The sequence below is a fragment of the Uloborus diversus genome, chromosome 2 (genome assembly GCF_026930045.1).
Source record: "Uloborus diversus isolate 005 chromosome 2, Udiv.v.3.1, whole genome shotgun sequence".
In the NCBI taxonomy this organism is placed as follows: domain Eukaryota; kingdom Metazoa; phylum Arthropoda; class Arachnida; order Araneae; family Uloboridae; genus Uloborus; species Uloborus diversus.
The window spans coordinates 62950200-62972635 of record NC_072732.1 but is presented as its reverse complement, the minus strand read 5'-3'; the positions used below and the strand labels follow the sequence as shown (position 1 = coordinate 62972635).

The 22436-nt window shown below is 31.9% G+C and overlaps 2 protein-coding genes across 4 annotated transcripts in view; one reads left to right on the top strand and one right to left on the bottom strand.

The window, feature by feature from the left end:
* Positions 1–168: 168 nt before the first annotated feature.
* LOC129235194 (39S ribosomal protein L48, mitochondrial-like) lies at positions 169–18330 on the top strand. Its single transcript, XM_054868892.1, has 5 exons — positions 169–406; positions 3653–3772; positions 7184–7317; positions 10281–10383; positions 18122–18330. The coding sequence occupies exons 1-5, from the start codon at positions 392–394 to the stop codon at positions 18314–18316; spliced, it is 567 nt and encodes a 188-aa protein (XP_054724867.1). The 5' UTR covers positions 169–391; the 3' UTR covers positions 18317–18330.
* LOC129235193 (cryptochrome-1-like) overlaps positions 18301–22436 on the bottom strand; it is a 35973-nt gene continuing 31837 nt past the window's right edge. For 2 of the 3 annotated variants that reach the window (XM_054868891.1, XM_054868889.1), the window contains exon 12: positions 18301–20927. In XM_054868891.1, coding sequence (XP_054724866.1) covers positions 20910–20927 — 18 coding nt within the window. In that variant the 3' untranslated portion in view covers positions 18301–20909. The remainder of the gene's footprint in view (positions 20928–22436) is intronic. The other variant, XM_054868890.1, reaches the window with a different exon arrangement.

Below are 22436 nucleotides of genomic sequence, written 5' to 3'. Positions count from 1 at the left end.
AAAAAAAAGTTAGAATGTAGACGGAATACAGAGAATTTTTCAGTCAATAGTACGCCAATTCTAGCAACCTAGAAAGCAATTAATCGACACAATCCACGAATATTCGCTTTCAAGACCGTCTATGTCCAATACAGTTATCTGAGCAGCGAGGAGAGAGTAACCGGTAACCGTATCATTGGAGTAAACAAATAATAAGCGTTTACCGCTCCGTTACTGATTCACATGTGTTTGGAAAAAGCAAAAATCTACATTTTTAGAATTCTAGTGCAATTTTAAGCGAGTTATCACCGACGGATCTCTTCCAATTTCTTGATTTGTGAATGCATTTTAATACTTAGTTAAAATGTATTACATTTAATTTTAATGTAAACATTAACTAGTCAAAGTCATCATGTTTCAGTTATTGGTAACAATCTTTATGTATTTTACTTAACCAAAGGCAAATTTTGCTTTTTTTACATACAATTTCCCTTATTTATTTCAAAGCTTTTATTGTTTAAGATATATGATTGACATTACTCCCAGTTTCAATCCAAATATTAATGCTAATTGCTAAATTACGAACATAACTGGATTCGGCTGAAAACATCCCTTTTTTTATAATACAAATACAAAGTGATGTCCAGCAACATGCTCTGGGCCCAGCTAGGCTGGTCCCAGTCAGTTTATTAGTCCCCAATGAAGATCAATGGCCCTCTTAAAGCTATCAACCCCCTTACTCATTACAGCCTCTTCCCAATAAGCTCCTTCAATTTAATATCAAAGTAGTAATTTTGTTAATTGTGCAAACAATCAGCTATTTTAATGATTAGTGGGAATATAATATTAAGCTCTCTTAATCAAAGTACGGCTTAATTAGTAGTTTCAAATGTATCTTAAAAAACAGTACAGGCATCCCTTGTATAACATGGTACTTCTACAACACGGTTTCAATATTACACCAAATTTGCGATTATTATAACACTGTACGAAACGCTGAATTTAATGCTTCATGGTTTTGATATGATATGAATGTTACATTTATAAAAGATGGAATTTCATTTTTGTTTAATACATTCTGTTAATTTTTGCTAATATTTCTAATATTTTAATTTGTTTTTATGAAATTTGGTTTCGATACAACACAGTACACATCCCTTGATTTACGTTATTTTTAAGTCTCGTATAACATGGTTTCGATATAACACGATACATCTTAACCCGATTTTTCTCATGCACGTACGCCCCAAAACAGAATACTACTAAATTTGCGACATACGTCGCAGAACAATGCCTGAGCTGCAGTACAATTCTTTTCAAATGTGAGAGGAAAACTCAGACAAATTTTCTGCAGAAATTCTACAGATTTCTGCAGAAACTACAGATTTTCTGCAAATATCTTCCAACTCAAGACAGAATTTCGGATAAAAATTCGGCAGATTTCTTTAAATTAGAAGAACATCTGAAATTCTCAGAAATTACGATAATTCAGCGGAAAGCTTGTGAAAAATGTTGAATTCGATTAGTCATCTGCAGAAACTTTAGATTTACTTTAAACTTAAAGAAATCTGCAAAATTTTGCGCAAAATTCTATCTTGAGTTGGGGGATATTTGTAGAAAATCAGCAGTTTCTGCAGAAATTTCATATTCTAAATCTGAGAAGATTTTATTTTTCTAGCTTTTTTGGTTCCCCTTTTAAAATTTTACCCAATCGATCTTCATCCACTGCAATTTCCTCCATAAACGGAGGAACATTCCTTAGAAACATTGAAACACGTCCATCGCCGAAAATTGCGTGTCTTGTTTGAGATTTCAATCTTTTTGAATCCTAAAAATATTTCAACTATTTAGAAAGTTTTGAAGTGTTTTATTGTATGCTACTCTAACTTGACACATTTTATTCATTACTTTATTAATATTATTTTAATTGCTTCTTCACGCCATGTAAAATTAACCAAAAAAAACGTGGTTTGACACCTAGGTTCGGATTTTTGTAAAATTCTTTCTATCCATTTTAGAAAGCAAAAAATTATTTTTGGAGAATCTCAAACGGTATAGGTTCTACAGAAATTCATAGCAACACTGAAATTTTGAAAACTTAAAAAAGAAAAGAAAAAAAAGTAAACCTCCTGTATGAAACGATTTTGATTTAGGGCTCCCGATTTGTGGAAAAGGTCGAATTGGTTGTTCGTTTATACAATGCTTGAAGTAATTGCAGAACAATTTTGATTAATTGATTTTACGTTGCAGAACATCGTCAGGTATTCTGCTTTAGGGCACATACGTAATTAGTTTTAAAAACTGAGTAAAAATGTTATTTTAAAAAAAGTCTCGTATAACGCGGTTCCGATACTACACAGAACAAATTAACCGTGTTATACGAAGGACACACCCCTGTATTTAGTAAATTTTAGAAAAAACTGGCAATTTATAATTTTGGTTAAATGTTTATTATTGATGTATTTCTTCTCCATCATTTATTTTCACCTCAGAAATAACGATATTGATAAAGTCTCACGGAGGTGAGGAATTTTCTATTAATATAGGCCTTATAGATATTTTTCGGGGAAAATTTTTTTTTTCTTCATTGCTACAGTCTGCACATGTTAAGCATATGAAAACATATTCACTCCTTTTTTACATTAATTTACATTCTTGAAATTCAAGTTCACAGAGGTGAGAAGTCAGGATAACCATACTAAGTTTTTGAAGCAAAATGCTTTTTATTTTTTGACAAAAATCTCACAACTTCAACTACAGCTAAAAATAAACAAGGGGGCTCCCTTGTATCATGGAAAATAAAATTTGATTTCATTATTGCCACGCGTTATTGAGGAATGGTATTTTGTGTTTAGGTAACGGATGTGAGAATTTATTGTGTGACATGACTTCTTGTCCTACTAAAACAAACCAAAACACAATATTAAAAAATTAAATATACTTAAACAATTAGTATTTGAGACACTTGTGAAAGGAATAATCAATAAATAAGTATATACTTTTAATTAAACTAGTTATTAAGCAACATAAACAGTCACACAAGGTGTGTGACATACCATGGAAGTGAGAGTTCACATGTTGTGAATCAAAAACATACTAAAATAAAAATTATTATTAAAAATATATTGGCAGATTTAAATAGATATATTTGTGATGAAATTAAAAATCATTGTTAAATGAATTGTTCCTTAAAATCCTTACTGTAAAAGGTGTGTGACAGAAAAGTTATACTTTTTGAAGAATGACCCAACCTTTCTTTGAAGCCTTTCTAATAAAGAAATTCTTGGCATAAGGAAACTGAACAGCATACTACTCCAAAATAGATATTACCAAACTTCTATATGAAGGCAGAAGATTATCTTATTAGATTTGTTTGAAATAGATTGATTGATGAATCCAAGCATGCTGTTCGCTTTGTAACTTGCCATGTTGCACTGTTGACTGAACTTGAAGTCCTGATTTATTGAGGCACCCAGATCAATTACATTTTCTGCCTGACTAATGACTCAACCCTGTGCAGAAATCATTCATAAAAGTAATCAGTTCATAAATATGAATATCGTTCATAAAAATAATAAACAAAAGAGACGCTAAAACTGCTGAATATTAATTTTTTTGTAAAGTATATGCATTCTCGATTTACATATCATCTAATGACTTTTTCACCCTATAGCATCATGTTTTCAAAACCTCTGCATTTAAGAAAAGTCTATTTTGTGTGAAGTCCTCTCAACAAAAGTTTTCTACCACTTTGGTTGTTTCAAAATATGTTGATGAACCTGACTACCTAAAAGTAAGATTTTTTTTTCAATAATTAAGTTTATGATAGCTGTTAAATATTTTTTCTAATGCTATCCAAAAATGAAAAAATAAAAAGTTTTATTACTAGGTAGTCAATGAACAAATACATCCTCATAGCATCTCCCTATAAAATCCTTCCTCTTTTTTTTTTTTTTTTTTTTCACTCAGCTAAAGTCAATAAAGCAGCTCTCAGATCAGAGTTTAATATTTCCTCTCTTGGTTATTTCACTTTTTAAAAAGATCGGCGTTTTAAATTTCATTGCTAACCACTGATAATACAGTAACCCCTCGTTATCTCATTCTTTTCGGAGGACAAAGAAAAAGTGCTATGTGACTGAGGTCATTAAAAATAGTTATCCATCCAATATAAAGGGTGTTTTTTTAGAGGTAGAGAACTTTAGGTTCAAATAAAACACAGTTAAATGTTGTTATGAATGTTGCTACATTCGAAAGATGACTCTTTGCCATTTTTATCTAAATCTGATTTCTGGCATATGGCCACCTCTACTGGCTCGGAGAAAGTCTAATTGGAAAGTCCAATTTTTCACTTTTTGCAGCAATAGAGACCGTATGTCAATAATAAGGTGGCGAATGTTCTCTTCCAAGGCGTCAATCATCTGTGGCTTATCGGTGCAGACCTGAGACTCCACATAGCCCCACAAAAATAGTCCAGTGGTGTTAAATCGCATGATCTTGCAGGCCAATTAACAGGTCCATTATGCAAAATTATTCGTTCACCGAACGTTTCTTTCAAGAAATCAATTGCGACACGCGCTGTGTGGCATTTTGCTCCGCCTTGTTGTTTATTCAAGATGAAATGACAATCGAACTGAACACAAAACAAGTGACAGCTATCAAAATGGCACACATATCAGTGTTGCCAACTTAATGTTCTATACCTCTAAAAAAACACCTTTTGCAAGTAAATAGCATTCATTCTTTTTAACCTGATTTTCAAATGGTTTTGATGTAGTTCATAAACATACTATCACAACTATTAAAATTTACACAAAATTGAAATTCAAGTAGATTTCAGCATCAGAAAGATACAAACATCAAATGGCAAATGAAGATGATCTTTCTTAGCTACCGCAAGAGAAGAGTGAGCATCTCAGTACTCTTGTATCAGTGTTTTGAGGGGTATTTTTCTCATTTAAGGGGGGGGGGTTGCGATATTTAGAGGGGGTTCGCCCTTGCTCTTAGGGAGGGGTAGGTACCCCTGCTTTTTATATGCAGATCATAATATATCAAACTTAGTGCCCCTCATAGAATCTCCTCACTTTTCAAAGTTGAAAACTAACAATCCGTCAAAAAATAACTTTTACCAGACAAATTGATTTATTTGAGGAAAGTAAAGACTAAATTTTTACAATTACAAAATATAGGCTTTTCTTATGTTATTATTTTATAAGAATTGAAATGAAACTTTGAATTTGTAAGAAGGTGGTATATGTTAGCCATCCATCCGTTTTTTTGAGGCTATATCCCAACTTTTGTAGAGGTTATTTTCATCTATAGTGATGTTAAAATCCAACAATATATCCCAATTTTACAAAAAAAAAAAAAAAAAAAAACAGCTATATGGGTGACTCTCCCTCACCGTCACACACCTCTTTTGATCCCTCACTTTTTGGGTGCTCCAGCCACTTATGGTGTCCTTTAATGCTTACCATGGATGGAGCTGAGTGGGATAAGCCTCCCTTGACAGCTCATTAACCCCCCTAAAAAAGTAGATACTAGATTTGAAACCATCTTTTTACACATCACTATTTTAGTTCTTAAAATAATACTCTCCTAATGATTAAGATTTTTTTTTTTTTTTTTTGTCTCAGTATTAAACATTCTATGAGACTTTACCCAGGGACCGATTTACACACCTGGGTGCCCTGGGCACTGACAGATATGGTACCCCCCCCCCCACACACACAAAAAATATGAAGGTTTGATATTATTTTGATAGAAAGAAAACATTAAAATATCAATTTCATACGAAAAAAAAGGTAATAATTAAAATGTTTTGCAAAGAAATCATATGTGCTTTTTGCGCATCAATGATTCTTTATATGTTTTCTCCTTTGTTTTCTTGGAGTAAATTCATTTATAATGTCCTCATAATCAAGTTTTAGGTCAAACTTTCTTCTATTGATAACAGAGCTAATAAAGATAATTTACCATCAGAAATGAGAGTACGTAAAGGACATTTAATTCCCTTCAATAGCGAAAATTATCATTCTCCACAACAATTGGCTAATATGCTTTCATTTAATTAAAAAAAAAAATTGTCAAATGACAAATTTTTTTTGTTTCCTTTAATTAGAGGCTCCGAACAGTGGTCCCTGAAAAAAAAATAATGACAGAAATTTGGTGCCCCCTTTCCCTTGATGCCCCGGGCCCGGGCCCCGAATGCCCTGCCGTAAATCATTCCCTGACTTTACCTGTTATCTCATGCCCTCTTTGTTTTGCTCATTATTGTTTACAGTGTCGCATCTAAGGGCTTGAGTCTTGAGAAGGAACTTCAAAAGGAGACAAATCAACATTTCCACCCATTCAGCGATCAAACAGAATCAAAGATGACTGAATAGCCCTTTTAGAACTCCAATTTCGGAAGCAGTGTGGGGAAAAATAGTTTCTCGCTTCTCCTTCCCTAACTTGACCAAGCATGGCCCTGAGGTGCCCCGCCCTCTCCTAAGGGCAAAAGTGCTCCTCCCACACCCCTTAATATTAAGGAATCCCCCCCCCCCCAAATGAGAAAAATACCCCTCAAACAACTCCCCTAAAAATTTCAATGGCACAGTCTGTGTCACGACCCTCCTAGGTGGGCACCCCTGCACAGCCTAAAATAGTGATTTTTTGACATCACTTTAAAACAATTTCCAAATGATAACCCTCTTCCGCCTACATTGTGTTGTTTTTGAATTGTGTTTTTAGGATTTGTGCTTTTAGAGCTTCAGAATCTACTGCTCTTTGTCTTACTATCTCCGAACATAACTTAGAATTGCGTTTTAAAATCTCAACTTTGACAAGAGCTCCTCAACCCACTCGCTTCTCCTTCATCTCCAAAATACCCTGAAAATGCATTTTTAGGCTTCTAATATCAAAAATATTCCAAAGGAGTGGACCCACCCACTTTTTCCTAGCTTTTCAACTCATAGCCAAACTTGATAGGAAACAGCTTATAGCATGAAACATCTGCAGAAAAGGGGTTTTATTTATTTATTTTTATTTAAAAATTTTAAAGCCATTTTTTGACAATTAAAAACCGTTTTTAACACTAGTGCCTAAGTGAGTAATTCAAACCTTTTTCATAAAAAGATCTTTTTATAATAATTAATTGTTTTCTTTTTACATATAAAAGATTCATATTTTGCTTTCAGATCACTCATTAATATGGTTTATATTTTAGTATACTAAGCCCCAAGTTCCTGTATATAATTTGCTGAATATTCAGATGAAATGTTACGACTTTACTGTTCTTGAACATTATGCTAAACATGTCCACAAGGTTGCTCTTAATATGGATATTGATGTGATTGATGCGTAAGTTTGTTTCTGCTTGTTTTTGTGATGATTTTATTAACCATCTAAATTAGTTTTCTGAGCCATGCTCTTTTTAGTTACATTTGTTTCATGCACAGAAAAAGAAATACCGTATTTTCCTGCGTATAATCCGCGGATTATCTGCTAAAAAAGGCTAAGTTTATGAGGTGTGGATTATACGCAGTCGCGGATTATCTGTGATTTTTTTTTCCCCTTAACACCAGCGCTTGAACTTCGATATTTACAGTAGGATTCACCGATCGATGGAGACCGTACGCCGACTAGATGTTGTTTATTATACGAAGCATGCATGTTCTTCTTCGCTGCCTGCCTGTATTTTACGTTATTTTACGTTGCTTGAATGTTCCTCTTGGCGATTCGGATCATGTAAAATAAGCAAGATTACAGTAAAATAGGTAGCCATTTGCACAAGATTAGACCGTTTGCTCCTGTCTTGACTCTTTGTTTTTCAAGTAATTAGCGAATGATAATCAAGATTTCAAGAAGAAATCATTATATTTCAGATTAATTTTGATTATGCCTTCAAAGTAATTACCTTTTCACGTTTTTAGTTTAGTTGCTCAAATGGTATGTTAAATTCAAACTTTATTTTTTTACATCGTAGTATTCGCGGATTATACGCCGCCGCGGGTTATACAAAGCTTTTTTTTCTTCAGGCCGATTTTAGGACCTGTGGATTATAGACTGCCCGCGGATAATACGCAGGAAAATACGGTATAAGCTAAACACCCCAGTAGCAGCCAGTGCTTCAATATTGGCCACTTCAAGGTTTATATTTGAAAATGTAAGATTCCAGATCCTCCAATGGATTCAAAAGGACGCCCGTCCTCGGCCAGTACTGACGTAAATATGCGATGTTTGTGTGAATTTTTGAACACTGACTGGTGTTAGTCTCTACCAAGTGGCAAAAGGTCTGTACTTATCGCAAAAAATATGCAGTGCATTGTTTCGGTGAAGTTACACATGCGGAAAGTCTGCGTGAAACTTGTGCCGAGAGTTCTGAGTGAAGAAGGTCCGAGTCAGTGCTCCTGTGTTGCCCTAACCTTTCTACAGTCCAGGCTTGTAGCCTCCTGACATCTTCTTGTTTCCACTATTAAAATCAGCTCTGAAAAGAAAACGTTTCGACTCCATCAAGGACATCCAAGCACATGTCAAGGCAACCTTGCAGATTTCTCGAAACAGGACTTCAGGGATGCCTTTGAGACATGGAAAAGTCGCCCACAGAAGTTGCAGGAGGTTCCAACTTTTTAGACTGTTAGGCAGTTGTACTGATCAGCTTAATAAATCTGTACTTTTAAATGAAGGCTCATTACTTTTGGATCGCACCATGTATATCAATTTTACCTATTATTTCATATTTAGATAAAGATTTATCATTCATTCACCTTTCACATTTTTTTTTTCACAAAATAACCAGTTTTTGCATATTATCCAGGCTTCAAGTAAATACCTAAAAAATATTTACCTACCCACTGAGTATTTACTCAATCCATATCACTATTTATATATGCAGTGGAATAATATCATTCTCTCTTCATTCAACTCCATCCATCCCAGAACTGATTTTGCTTTTATGTGTAGTACCTTAGATTGATGTCTTCTAAACCTGCGGCAGATTTGTTGATTTCGTCCCTTCTAAATTCCAGGCCTGGACCCATTCCTCCAAGGTTCTCATGTGTAATAAGACTTAGTTCAAACTTTTGTATGTAATAGGTCTGCCTATAAAGTATCCGGGGCTGTCTTTTTTTTTTTTTAATCCTACAAAAGCCATAAAATTGAGGTATGAGGTAGTCGTTATTGACGTTGGACGTACATCATTGCCTTAGAATACGCAGGAGTTGAATTCCTGAACTTCAATCTTTTAATCAGCTTATATTTCTGTTTTCACCCTTTAATTTTTTTGAACTGGTGTCACTTTTCTTTACAATATTTTAAAACTTTGAGAATTCTTATGCTTCCCCTACTAGCACAAAACTTTTTTCTATCTTTAAAAAAAATTGTTGGAAATTAATATTTTTGCAGTTTTTGGTAAGTTATTTTTTATTACTTAAGATTTGCTGATGTTCCTAAGTAATGTTGGGTTTCTATTTTTCCTCAAACTTTTACTAAAACATTCAAAAAATATTTTTAAGTTTTAAATTTTGTGTTCTAATTATTAAAAAAAAAATTTCTTTGGTTTCTTGAGCCAAGGGTGGTGGTGTGGATCTTCCCAAAATGCGAGGTCTGCCGGTAAAGCAGATCTAGGCCTGCAAATAAATATCTTTTTCTCCGCCAGTGTGGCTATTTTTGTTGACAGGCCTTCTATACATGCAATATAGCTAACAGCCTAGTTATCACATCCTGAGACTGCAGTTTCGTTCCTATCAAAACTCCTCAGTCAGGGATAGTGAATAAATAAGCTGGAGGCAGGTGTCATCTCATTAAAGCTGAGAGTGCCAACAAACGGGTAAATAAAGTGAATTTATCTCCCCAGCAGTGGTATTCCCATAGGATCATAGGGTATACTCCATACACGCCGTACACTCTCAAACATTTTTTAGACACATAGCGTATACCCTCAATCTTCAAAAATTTTCATATTATGTATATGATCGCCTACACATCTTGTGCATAATTGATTACTGGGATTATACCCTCAAAAAATTTGATTGTAACATTACTGCTCACCATCGAGTATCCGCAGCATGGTGTGGTTCAACTTGTGAATTGAAGGCAAAGCTTGGGTATTTAGCAGTAAGTTACTGCCCCTAAATTGGGGGGGAGGGCGGTACTGCTAACAGAATGAAAGTGCAGTCTCAGGATGTGATAACTGGGCTGTCAGATATATTTCATGTAGTTCTTCCTTAGCCCTGGCTTAGGGGCAGTAACTTACTGCTAAAGACCTTGTATACTATTTATGTGTCTAAACTTTCATCTATAGCAAACGTTTTATTTCTATTCAGATGGGCTACACCGCATGAAGCATGGAAAATTACCAACAAAGAAACTGGTACAACTAAAGTCACAACAGAATATTTGTTAAATATGTATGAAAGAAATATACAGGTATGTTCCCTTCTTTTAGTTGAATGAAGCATTGAATGTTCATATATTTGCTTGAATATAAATTTTAGAAATTGCGCGATTTTAATTCAAGCTATTACGAGTCAAGTTTTTATGCCATTCATGGTGATGTAAAATACCTGGGTATTTATTTTTAGGGGTAAATACCCAGGGTATATACCCGGGTAAATACCCAAAATGGGTATTTACCCGGGTATTTATTTCAAAAATTTATATTCAACTAAAATACTTTTCTGTATGTATTCCACTATGTATATATACAGTGTGTTTTGTTTTAACCTTCAAAGACCTCTAATTTTGCAACCGTTAGTCCTAGATGCATACTGCCAATTGCAAAAATGTTCAAAATCAGATGCAGACTTAAGATATTGAAAATTTGAAGTGAAAATAAAAATGCGTAAAAAATACAAATTTTAACTTTTTACACAGGCCCCAGGTCCTCTGACTTATATTTAGGGAAATAATTTCCATTGAAAAACAATTCCAACAAAAAAAGTTTGACATTAGTACAACTAATATTCACTGAAGTATGAAACGCAGCGTTTTGCGACTTGCACCGCTTTACACTCGCTGTCAGTAACATCTTTTAGAGGGAAATATAGCGGTTAATGAGTGTTGATATAAAATTATATGTGTGCAGAGTGTGGTTTTTGAAATTGTTCAAGGTTTTGCAGCGTGTTTTGCTTATCACGGCATAACGTTTGCATGAATTTTTGAATAGAAATGAAAAATGTAAATACCTTGTGTTTTTTACTTTGCCAAGCTGTTATTATTCTGAAAGGGTAATAAGTTCTAATCACATTTTCTGCGTGGTCCCTTAAAACTTTCAAATGGAATATCTCCTTGAGTTTTGATTGCACAAATGTCAAGTTTTTTTGTGTCAGTAAGTTTTAAATTTCTCTAAATATAAGTTAGGGGACCTAGGGCCGTATAAAAAGTTAAATTTTGTAGTTTTCGACTCATTTTTATTTTTGTTTCAAACTTTCAATATCTTTACTCCACATCTGATTTTGAATATTTTTGCAATTGGAAGTATACATCTAGGACTAATGGTTGCAAAAATAAAGGTCTTGCAGGTTAAAACGGAACACCCTGTATAACCAACCATATACAAAACAATAAATTTTTCCCTAAAATTTGTATTTTGATCACATATTTAAAGAATTATTGTGTGAAACAACTCAGCAATTTAATATGATATTCACATTAAATGTGTTGGATATGCCTAATCAATGTTGATAGCCAAATTTTAGACATAAAAAGCCATTCTACAAAAAGTAAAAAGCTTAACTGGTTACAAAAAAAAAAGCAAACATCTTCTCCAATTGTGGCATTGAAAAGAAAGATTCTTTGGTTCACGATATGTTTCTTTCATAATTTCATTAAGTCTTTCAATAAAAAATATTGTAAACTGTGTAATACATATACATCAGTTTTGCCAATTATTTCATATTTAGATTTAAAAAAAAAATTTCTCATTCACTTTTTGCATTTTTTTGTACATACCCAGTTTTTGGGTATTTACCCAGGCCTTGGGTAAATACCCGGGTAAATACCCAAAAAATATTTACCTACCCGCTGGGTATTTACCCAATCCACATCACTAGCCATTCATAATAAATACTCTAGTGTAGTATTTTATTATATATATATATATATATTATGCAACAAAATGCCTGATCTTTTTAATTATTGGCATTAGAGAGTTAGGCTTTTACTGTAAGCACAATTTGCAAGAACTTTCTGCAATAAAATGTAAATAAAAAAATGACTCCCCTATTCACTGGTCTGGTTTCTTATTATAGGGGGAGGGGGTAGCAATCACAAGCAATAAGTAAAAAAGAGAAGCAAAAGAAAGAAAGAACAGTTGATTAGGTGATGCCCTGCCCATGGAAATTTCTAGTTCGATTTTCTTTTATATAGGGGGAGATTATTTTTAGAGAACAAATCTTGGGAAACATTTAGTGCCCATTTCTCTCACATGCAGAGCCCGATCATTTATGAACATTGGAATAAAGACATGAGATTTTTTAAAGGCCCCTCCCTCCCTCCATCATATTTTACATTAATGTTCAGATACAAAACTCAAACACTAAAACCCAACATATTTATTGATCCCATTTCTTTGAACCCTTAAATTAGATTTATAATAGTAATATACTACTAGAAATCTTGCACCTCTTACTTAATACAGAAAAGAAAGCCATGCCTAATCAGTATATATTTTGCTAATAAATGTATAAAGCATTAAAATAATATTTTGACTGTCATATTAGTTGAAATATATTAAATAGGGATAAACTGTAAGTTAATGCACTTCAGCCAGAGATTAGACAGAGCTACAAGGAAATACCAAGCAGGTTGTTACAGCATCTAGAAACTGCAGTTTCATCCTTGTTGGGGCTCATCAGTAAATGACAACCATAACAGTTGAAAGCAATTCTCAGAGATGCTAAATTACCTTCACACTGGTAGCTAAAATTATATTTACCACTTCAAAGGGATCCACAAACATGATGTAGCTCCACCTTCTAAAACCTAAAGTTAAGTAACTTCTGGTTTATAAGCGGTTACCCTAGTGATCGTAATAAGTGCCAAACTGAACATGTTATTCCCTTTTTCCAAAGCAAAGACCATTTGGTTTCGAAATAAGGCGAGCCTTCAGTTAAAAGTTCATTGTTCTTCACGATCATTGTTGAACAATGCTTTTATTAAAATGTATCTCAAATTTTTTAAGCAACATAAATATTAGGGTGGGTCACCATCCTATGGTGAAAATAAGTTACTGATATTTATTTGGCACAGCATGAAAAAGGTGCCAAATAATGTTTTAAGGTTAAATCTATACTAGTATTATAAAGAGAGAGGGTGGATTTTTGTGTGTTTATAGGTTTGAGGTAATCTCCAGAACCATTGCAGCTACAGTTGGCTCTCTGTTTAACGACTTTCTCTATTTAACAACGGCTTTTCACGGTCCCAGATGGTTCACAATAGTGTTAAAAGCATTCTATTTAAGGACGCTTTCTACTTAAGGGTGATTTTTTGTGGTCCTTGAAAGTCGTTAAATGGAGAGCCAACTGTATTTGAAAAATTCTTTCACTATATGAAAAGTGCATTCTTGCTGAGTGACATAGGCTATAAATTATGCATATACAGTCAACCCTCGTTTATCCCATTTAATTTGTTCCGGACTTTATCGCAATAACTGAATTTCCGCGAAATAGGATTCTTTATTTATAAACCGTATATTTTCCTAATTGGAGCACAAAAAACTTACTTAAGACAATTAAAATAGGTTTTTAACATAGGTAGAAACCCCTAGACATGAAACGTAGCCACCATTACATTTGCTTTACTTAAAAATTTGCACAAAATATGAGAAAATGAGATATGTTAGACGTAATATGTATCACATTGTTAATTATTGGGAAATAAACTACACACACATGCAGTTCGTACACACTACTACTAATCTATGAAAATAGCTCAACTTATTCGATGATGAATTAATTGTCAGTTAGTGACCATATGTGCCCCGTTTTTCTTCTACATTTATCCTCATTTAAGGTATTACGTATACAACTTAAATATCCAGTACATTGTTGAACATCATTTACAATTACAGATATAATAATATAGTGATTTATACTTTTCAGTTAGTGTTTAATGATTAAAATGAGATAGTTATTCCCAACTCTTTCTTTGATAGTTTTATACCTCCACTCCCTCAACTAGTACAACTACAGCCCTCAGAAGAGCTTACCTTACTTAAAAGACATACTTTGTTATTCTTATGTAGGAAACAGTTTACACGAGCGCATAAAAAAAGCTAATTACTATGTTTGAAAAGAAAAACTGAAAAAACCACGATGTAGTTAAGCCGCGAAAGTCGAAGCGCGAAGTAGCGAAGGACGACTGTATGTACTTATACTATTTTTTTTAACCAATAGCTTGTCTTTGCTACCAGTTTATGTTTCGTACTAATCAATTGTTATGTGGGCAAACACAAGCGTTGGTTGTCTCGCACTTGCATTGATAAAATAGTTGCAGGTTCCCTGTGAACTGAATGCCAAGGAATAGAAGTAAGTGAAAAAAATAATGATTATGGCATAAGAACCGCCATAACCTATACTTGTATTTGAGGCTGCAAAGGATAAGGCATATAGCATTCTATTAGCCTTGGACATCGCGAAACATTTAGACTCGCAGAATGTTAATGCATCAAAATTTATTCAAATGAATTAGGACTAGGATTTGCTTTGAGTAAATTAATTTTTGAATTCAAGTAGTGCAAATAGGTGATATTAATCCGTGGTTCTAAAAGCTATAGTTTTGCATGCATTTCGGGCTACCCTTTGAGTTTTTTATCTATACTAATATTACAAAGAGAGAGGGTTTATTTTGTGTGTTTATATCAAGGTTCGTACTTCCTTAAAAAACCCTTAAGAAACCCTTAATTTCATCAAACAAATTTAAGGTCCCTAAAAAACCCTTAAAAAGTCCTTAATTTTCTGAAAATTTCCTTAATTTTTTAAAAATTGTATTAAGTTTAGTCCTCATTTTGCTATTTTTTTCTATCTCCCCCAATCAAACCTTCATTCTCCGCGATATTTGCCGAAAACGTATGTTTGGGAAATATACTAACGATGTTAAACACGTGTTTCACCGAAAAATGCATGCCTTGTTTGAGATTTCAATCTTTTTGCATCCTGCTAATATTTCAGTCATTTTTAATGTTGGACGAATTTTTCACCATATGTTACTTTATATCTGCTTATTTTATTCATTATTTCAATAATATTTTTATTTCTTAAATTTATTTTAGAAAAAATGCAAAAGTCAGTCAAAAAATGTGGTCTAACTCCCACAATCTCGGATTATATTGAAATTTGGCATGGTTACTTTTTTTATGCATTTAAAAAAGGTTCAAAATATTTATGCTGAATCTCTAATGGTTTAAGCTTTAAAACCTGTAAAACATTTTGGAATTTCATGATTAAATGAAGCAACTTCAAGTTATTCTTTTGATCCTGAAAGAGTATTATGAAGTTTTTAAAAACAAATTTTGGGTTCCAATGCAAGAAAAAAGGATGATCAATTATTTATTTTTCACTCTGTTGTAAATTTTTACTTTACAAACAAACCTAATTTTAAAATTTACGTTCTTATTTTCAATACCTTAAATTGAAATGTTATTTAAAAAAATATTTTTCTCTAAAAATTATGAAAAATTGATATTATTGAGTGATGCAGCCAGATTGAACTCGGGTTCCCTCAACCCTGTTTGAGGACTTGGGAGCTAGAAATAGCTGCCTCTCTTTCAGAATTTAAATTTATATATATATATATATATATATATATATATATATATATATATATATATATATATATATATATATATATATATAAACTTGCAAGAAATGGTCTTAAGCAGCAAATTTGTACAAAATGGGATGTGTTAGTAGCAATAGCAACTGAAAAGCAAGAAAAACAAAACCATAGTCTTGAAGAAAAGAGATTTTAGTTCTTTTCCTTCACCTTACTCCAATAATGTATGCTAAAAAAAAACTAAAAAAAAAAATATGATGCTTTACTGTACAGATAATTTTCTAGTTATCCCCATTTTCCTAATCTTTTTTTAGAATTAAAATTTGAGAAATAAATATCATGCTTTAATAACAATATGTGTCACGTATTGTATTAATTACTACCCATTTATTTCAATCATAATTAATAGGGAAAAATTTTCGTATTATCTTTGAAACTGGTAAATTAGCCATTTTTTGTTGACTTTTGGAATATCATGGACGTACTCCAGGGACTATTTTGATTGCATCTCCTTTCTGCATGATTTTAAAAATTATTATTATTTATTATTTTTTTTTTTTTTTGGATTTCCTCTCTTTTGCTCTCTGACTACTCTCATTCCTGTGATCTATGAAAATTTAAAATATAATTTACTGATAATGTGAACTTGCAGTCAATTGCCCCTGTATATTTATATATCGGGGGTTCTCAAACAATTTCGTCTCGCGGCACCCTTTGAAGATTTAGAATTTTCTCACGGCACTCTAGTCCATCTCTAAAATAAGTCGTTATTTTCAGGGGTGTTTTCCCCACACCTGAGCACAGTTTGTGCACATATGTGCAGCATATGCAACACAGGATCATATCCTCCTCCCAAATACTCCGGCGTTACATAAAACTACAAGTGTTAATGATGAACTACGGTGCGAACTATGATCCTATTGTACTACAATCTACTTTTCTATGTTGTCAAACCTTAGGAGAAAATGATGGCACACAACGACATTTTTCTTTTTGAATTCGTGACCTACATAATTTAGGTTTCAAGAACAGTATGTAACTTTTTTTAATCTAGTTCAACTTCCGAGAAGCACGTAGAAACAAAATTTTACCACAAAAGATCAGTTGGTTTTGATATCACTCTTCTGCAACAAGTTTTGTTACATTTTTGCACTATTGCCTGGTAGTTAAAAATGACTTGTTGATAACACTTTATTATCAGTCAGGCTTTTTGATGATGATGAAAGAGGATTTAGTGAATTTATGTCATATTGTATCAAAAAATGGAGGATTTCCTTGCTGGTCAACCAGTAATTATTTGGTGCACTCACCTTACCCAGACACTTAGCAGCACCCCTCACCTCTCCCTATGGCATCCAGTTTGAGAACCCCTGGTATATGTAATATGTATCAAGTACTTTGCCACCTGGAAAACTTAGAAATGATGTACCTAAAGTTATCTAATTATTTCCGATGAGTCCTTAAATTTTTTTGAAAATTCTTAAAAAGTCCTTAATTTTCTCTTTTAAAAATGAGTATGAACCCTGTATATGTTCCAGACAAGATAAGTACATGATTGCAATCTACGGAATGAGTACGTTTCCAATCAAGCAATTAAATTAGTAACCAATCCGCGACTCGCCTATGATACCAGAATGCAAGTTAATGTTTATCGGTATACCTGGTGGAATTGAAAAAAGTTTAATAAATTTAATAAAAATCAACAGGCAGACTCTGAGGATGTAATTGTAGTTTTTTTTTATTGCAGCAATTTTTCTTAGTGGTCAAAAAAGTGACCACTCCAATTTTAAACTACTTTGAATGGCTCTCTTCAGAAAGACTTTGTACGTTTCATAAGAAAAAATAGGCCATTTGGATAGCATCTTCAAAAGGTCTGCCACATAATGTATTATGGATGTTCGATGAGCCACTGTATATAGAAGCTGTGGATTCTAAATGAACTAAAAGATAAAGACAACATTGAGAGAGGTGTCATCTTTGCTTTTGCCGGTGACTCTTACCAAACTATTCCTGTGGTTCCCTTGATAAACGCTTGCAGATATACTTTAAGCCTGTTTAAAGTTGTCTCCTTTTAGGGACTTAAAACCCATATTCATTCTGTTAAAATGAAAGGCGGTATTCCCTTAATTTCATTGCAAAACCTTAATTTGTCTTATGTATGCAGTGGAACTAGACGGGCGTTTAGAGCTAAAGTGGCTCAAGTCGTTCGTGAACTTGATCCACTTAGCTCTGAAGACCTCAATGATTGTTTTCAAGTCGTTTTAACATCTGCCTTTCATACTTCCTGCCACTAAAAGGTTCTTAATTTTTAATTATCAGTTGCTCTTGTACCTTATATTTCAACTAGCCTTGCAGTGTAATTTTTTCATGTAATGTAATATTCCGTTTTCAGGTGAAAAATTTAGCAGCGTATTCAGCTCCTCTGTTTTTTGAAGTGATACAGTCATCTCTGCCAGTTGGGCTTTCTGTGAGCATTCATCCACACGAGGATAAGTACCAAGAAATTAGATATATACCAGACTTTGAATTGATCAGTCTGAAGACATTGTTAAAAGAATTAACAGAAACTGATCCAGTGAAGAAATAATTTATTAGTCAACAGTGTTAAAGTATTACAGAAAATAAAATTAAACATTTTATTTCTATATTTTGATCATAACCTGACACAAGAAAAATCTATTACAGTAAATTTTTTATCCATGCTCACAATTGTATATTCCAAAAAATTTGATTTCTTGCATGAGAAACGTTTATTACTTTAATATTCTTGAATAAGAAATACCATACACTTAAAACAATTTGATTTAAAATACTTAAGAATATCTTCATTACTTCACTCAACTTTAAAAAACTCCATGGATCTGAAATGGAATTTATCATTTCTGTAAAAGCATTCATACATACTCATGCACACAATATACTTATACATTATTTTTAAAAGTTGTTCATAAACAAAACCTGTAAAAAGAAAAATATGTTGAAATAATATTTATTTATTACAACCGTTAAAAAGTAGTTTTTATTTATTTATTTATTTTTTATTTATTTATTTATTTTTTTGCTAACATGGCCATAGAATTTTGATTTAAAAATGCAAAAACAACTTTTATTTCTCAAAATATGCATTTAAATCACATATCATGGGCACACAAATACATGACACCCAAAGATTTGCTTAAATACCTAACTTTTTCAAGATTTGTCATTTATGAAAGAAGTTAAGATGCAAAGCCTTTTAATTTGATAAAGTTTGATTTGTTTTGCCGAATATCTTTTTGTTCCTGAATAGTTTTTTACTTAAAATTTAAAAATAATACAATTGAGGAATTAAACTGCTTCATTACCATTTTTATATTTGATGCAAGTTATTACCAGTAAAACATCTGCCACAACTACACGTTATCAAATTACACACTATCTTTTTTTTTTTTTCAAAAATACATATTTTACACATATAAAAGTTTTATATACATATTTACAAAAATGAATACTGAATATGTTAATTATATTAGAGTACCCATTATAATCTGGAATTATTGTATATTTTATATTACAATATGAAAAATATTGTACTTTAAGATAGAACAAATTAGAACAAAATATCAAGAAAATTTAAATATATGAGAACAATTTCTAAATGCTTATAATTTATGCGTGCAATTTTTATTCAACTCTGCTATAACTATTTTATTTTAACAATGTAAAATTGATACATTTTATTTTTAAAGCCATATTACTTTATAATATAGCATAAAGATTTTTCAATTCACATATGATTAAGAGGTTTTTAAAAAAATGCAATGCAATAAATTTAAATGAAATTCATTCTCCAATAATATAAAAACATTGTTTTATGATAAAGTTTTAATAAAACATCATTTGAATTTCAAAAGAGCAAGAAAAATTTATTTTGCAATAGCATTGAATACTTAACACGATTTCCGATTATTACTTCCTTGATTTATGAAAGCAACAATTTTTTTCACTTTAATTGGCAATAATCAATAATTGCATCTAATCAGCACAAAATATTGATTGATTCAACATTGCTGATTAACGAAACAAATGCAAAATTCAGCAATTTTAAAACATTTAAAAATAGTTGATAACTGCGTTATTAGTTCCTTTCTTCTACTGAAATCAAATTAAAGTAGGGGTTGGAGTAAGGATTTTAGAAAAATCTAGGACAAATTTTTAGGACAACAAATATCAACAAACACAGTAATTTTGAGCATATGCTTCATTTTAGTCAACTTTGTTCTTGATTTCATCGCCACCCCCCCCCCCCCTCCCAAAAAAGCTATATATGGGTTGTTTTTTCTTAAAGAGAAATCAGGAGCAATTTCTAAGTTTGTTTTACCATAAAATATTTGTACAGTGCAAATAGTTCCCATTTTTACACCTTTCATGAGATCAAAAGAAATGTCACACATAAAAATGACTGTCTTGGTTTATGAAATAGAAATTCTAGGGCATAAACTAAAACTAACCATCACTAGTTTTATACCCTAGCAGTAGTTCTCACCCTTGAAACAGTGTTGTTCAACCATGTAACTTTCAAAGATTCTACTTGAAAGGACCTTGCCAAAAAAAAAAAAACATCAAAGAAACCCTTTAACATGTTTCATCTGCTTTGCATCTTCTTTTAAAAAGTGCCTCATCAAATTTCAAGTATTTTAAAAACAACATATGATTTTCCTTGTTATTTAAAGTTAACAATGAGTTCAAGCATAATAGTTAATTTCTCATTAAAAACTTTTTGAATGAATAATTTTTTTGAAAAGTTGAATCAGGGAATGTTTGTGGTATTCAATAATCCACCGACCTAATAAAATAAATTTAGACTAGTTAAATTTTAAAGTTTTAGAACATATTTGGCAATCAAAATAATCTAATTTGCATTAGTATCTAAAATATATTTTTAAGTTGCTTTTAAAATAATAAATAAATAACAACTGAAATAACGAATTTTAACCCATTGATATAGTCCATGGAATGTTTCTGCTTGACAAAAGTTACAGGGAACAGCAAGTTGGTTAAAAAACCAACCTGATATTACATGATTCAATTACATAAAGTGTTCTGTATCCTGCATGCAGTTTAGTATATTAATCTCATTATGTCCAGAGGCTAGGAAGTCAAAGGAGGATGAAAAGTACAGTAAAAGGCTCCACATTTGTCTATCTTCTATCATCACCCTAAAAAAAAATACAGACATAAATATATGTAGTTATTTTTATAATAAAATATAAATGTTATATTTTGTCACAAAAAATATATATTCACCCAGAAGGAAACATACTACTTTTACATAATTTAAATTTAAATTATACTAGAAATTATCTACCTAATTAGTAGAATATTTCAATTAACATTAGCAAAATGAAAGTTTCGAGTTATAAAATGGCTCTTAAAAAGCAATGAGTGATTTTCCGAGTTGTTTTGTTTTCCAAAATTTTTCACTCTCTTTTTGTTTCGACTGGTGGTTTTTCAATTCTAATGCAAGAAATTCTCACCAACTCGCCGCGTTTCTGTGTACCAAACGTGGGCTGAGCTAACAAAAACTTAGTTCATCCGGCAAAGGTTTCAAATTTCAACGTTCATTTGAACAGCTTGCAGTAGTAAACATCATACAAAAGAGCTTCAAAGTTACAAATACCCAATAGTTTTATAAAATGCAAATTTATATGGTTTTTTTAAATGCTTTTTATATCGTATTTTATCAAAAAAAATGTAATAGAATTTATATATATATTTTGTTTTCAACACTTCAGATGGCGAGTAATGCGAAATTCCGTGATATAAACATAGATGTAGTATTAACTGTAGTTGGTTCAAACCTGTTATTTCTCTCTTCAATCTGAGTTTCGCTTCATCCAATAGATTTCAATTACATTCAGAAGAATTATAAACTGTACACTATTTATATACAAGTAGCTATTTACAAAACATTACGGTAGAATTACGGTAACCGGGTCGCGGCGATAAAGATTTCATTCTGGCAACCCGCTGACTTATCTTGCCGACGGAGCCATTTTGGTAACCCTACACCAAAGCTGATTTCCTATTTGTTTGGCCAATCAACCATTTCAGGATTCCCCTTCACAAAATTGTTATTTATTTGTAAAATAAATCTTTTTTTAAAATTCTATTGAATAATATATTTAATTTTCTCAAAGGTGATTTTTTTCTAAAAATTGGCAGCGCATTTTTTTTTTTTTTTTTTTTTTTCAATTTTTAGATCTTTGTAACATTTTATGAAATATTACATCGCGAAATGTTTGTCACTTTAACTTTTTTAAGTTATACATTTAAAAATTAGTTATTCATATCTTTTGGATACTTTTTTGGAATGTGTTTGCGGTAAGTTATTTCCTTCATGCTTTATTGTCCTATCTAAATTTAAAATTTAATTATTATCGTAATAACTTATTCAGTAAGTTAGAATTATAATTTAAGCTATGATAACGTTCTCTGAATGGATTTTTTTATGTGATTTAATTTATTTAATAGATCGTTTTAAGTCTTAATTAAACAGTAAGTATTTTTTAAGGCCTTTTCTCATTATTTCAGACTAATGTAGCATTCTATTCAAAAAATTTATGTTTCATTTTAATGTTCCTTAGGAAATTAAACATGTTGATCAAAAATGTAACACCATATACGTCATAAACCTTTTCATTCACATATACATCATGATATTTTCC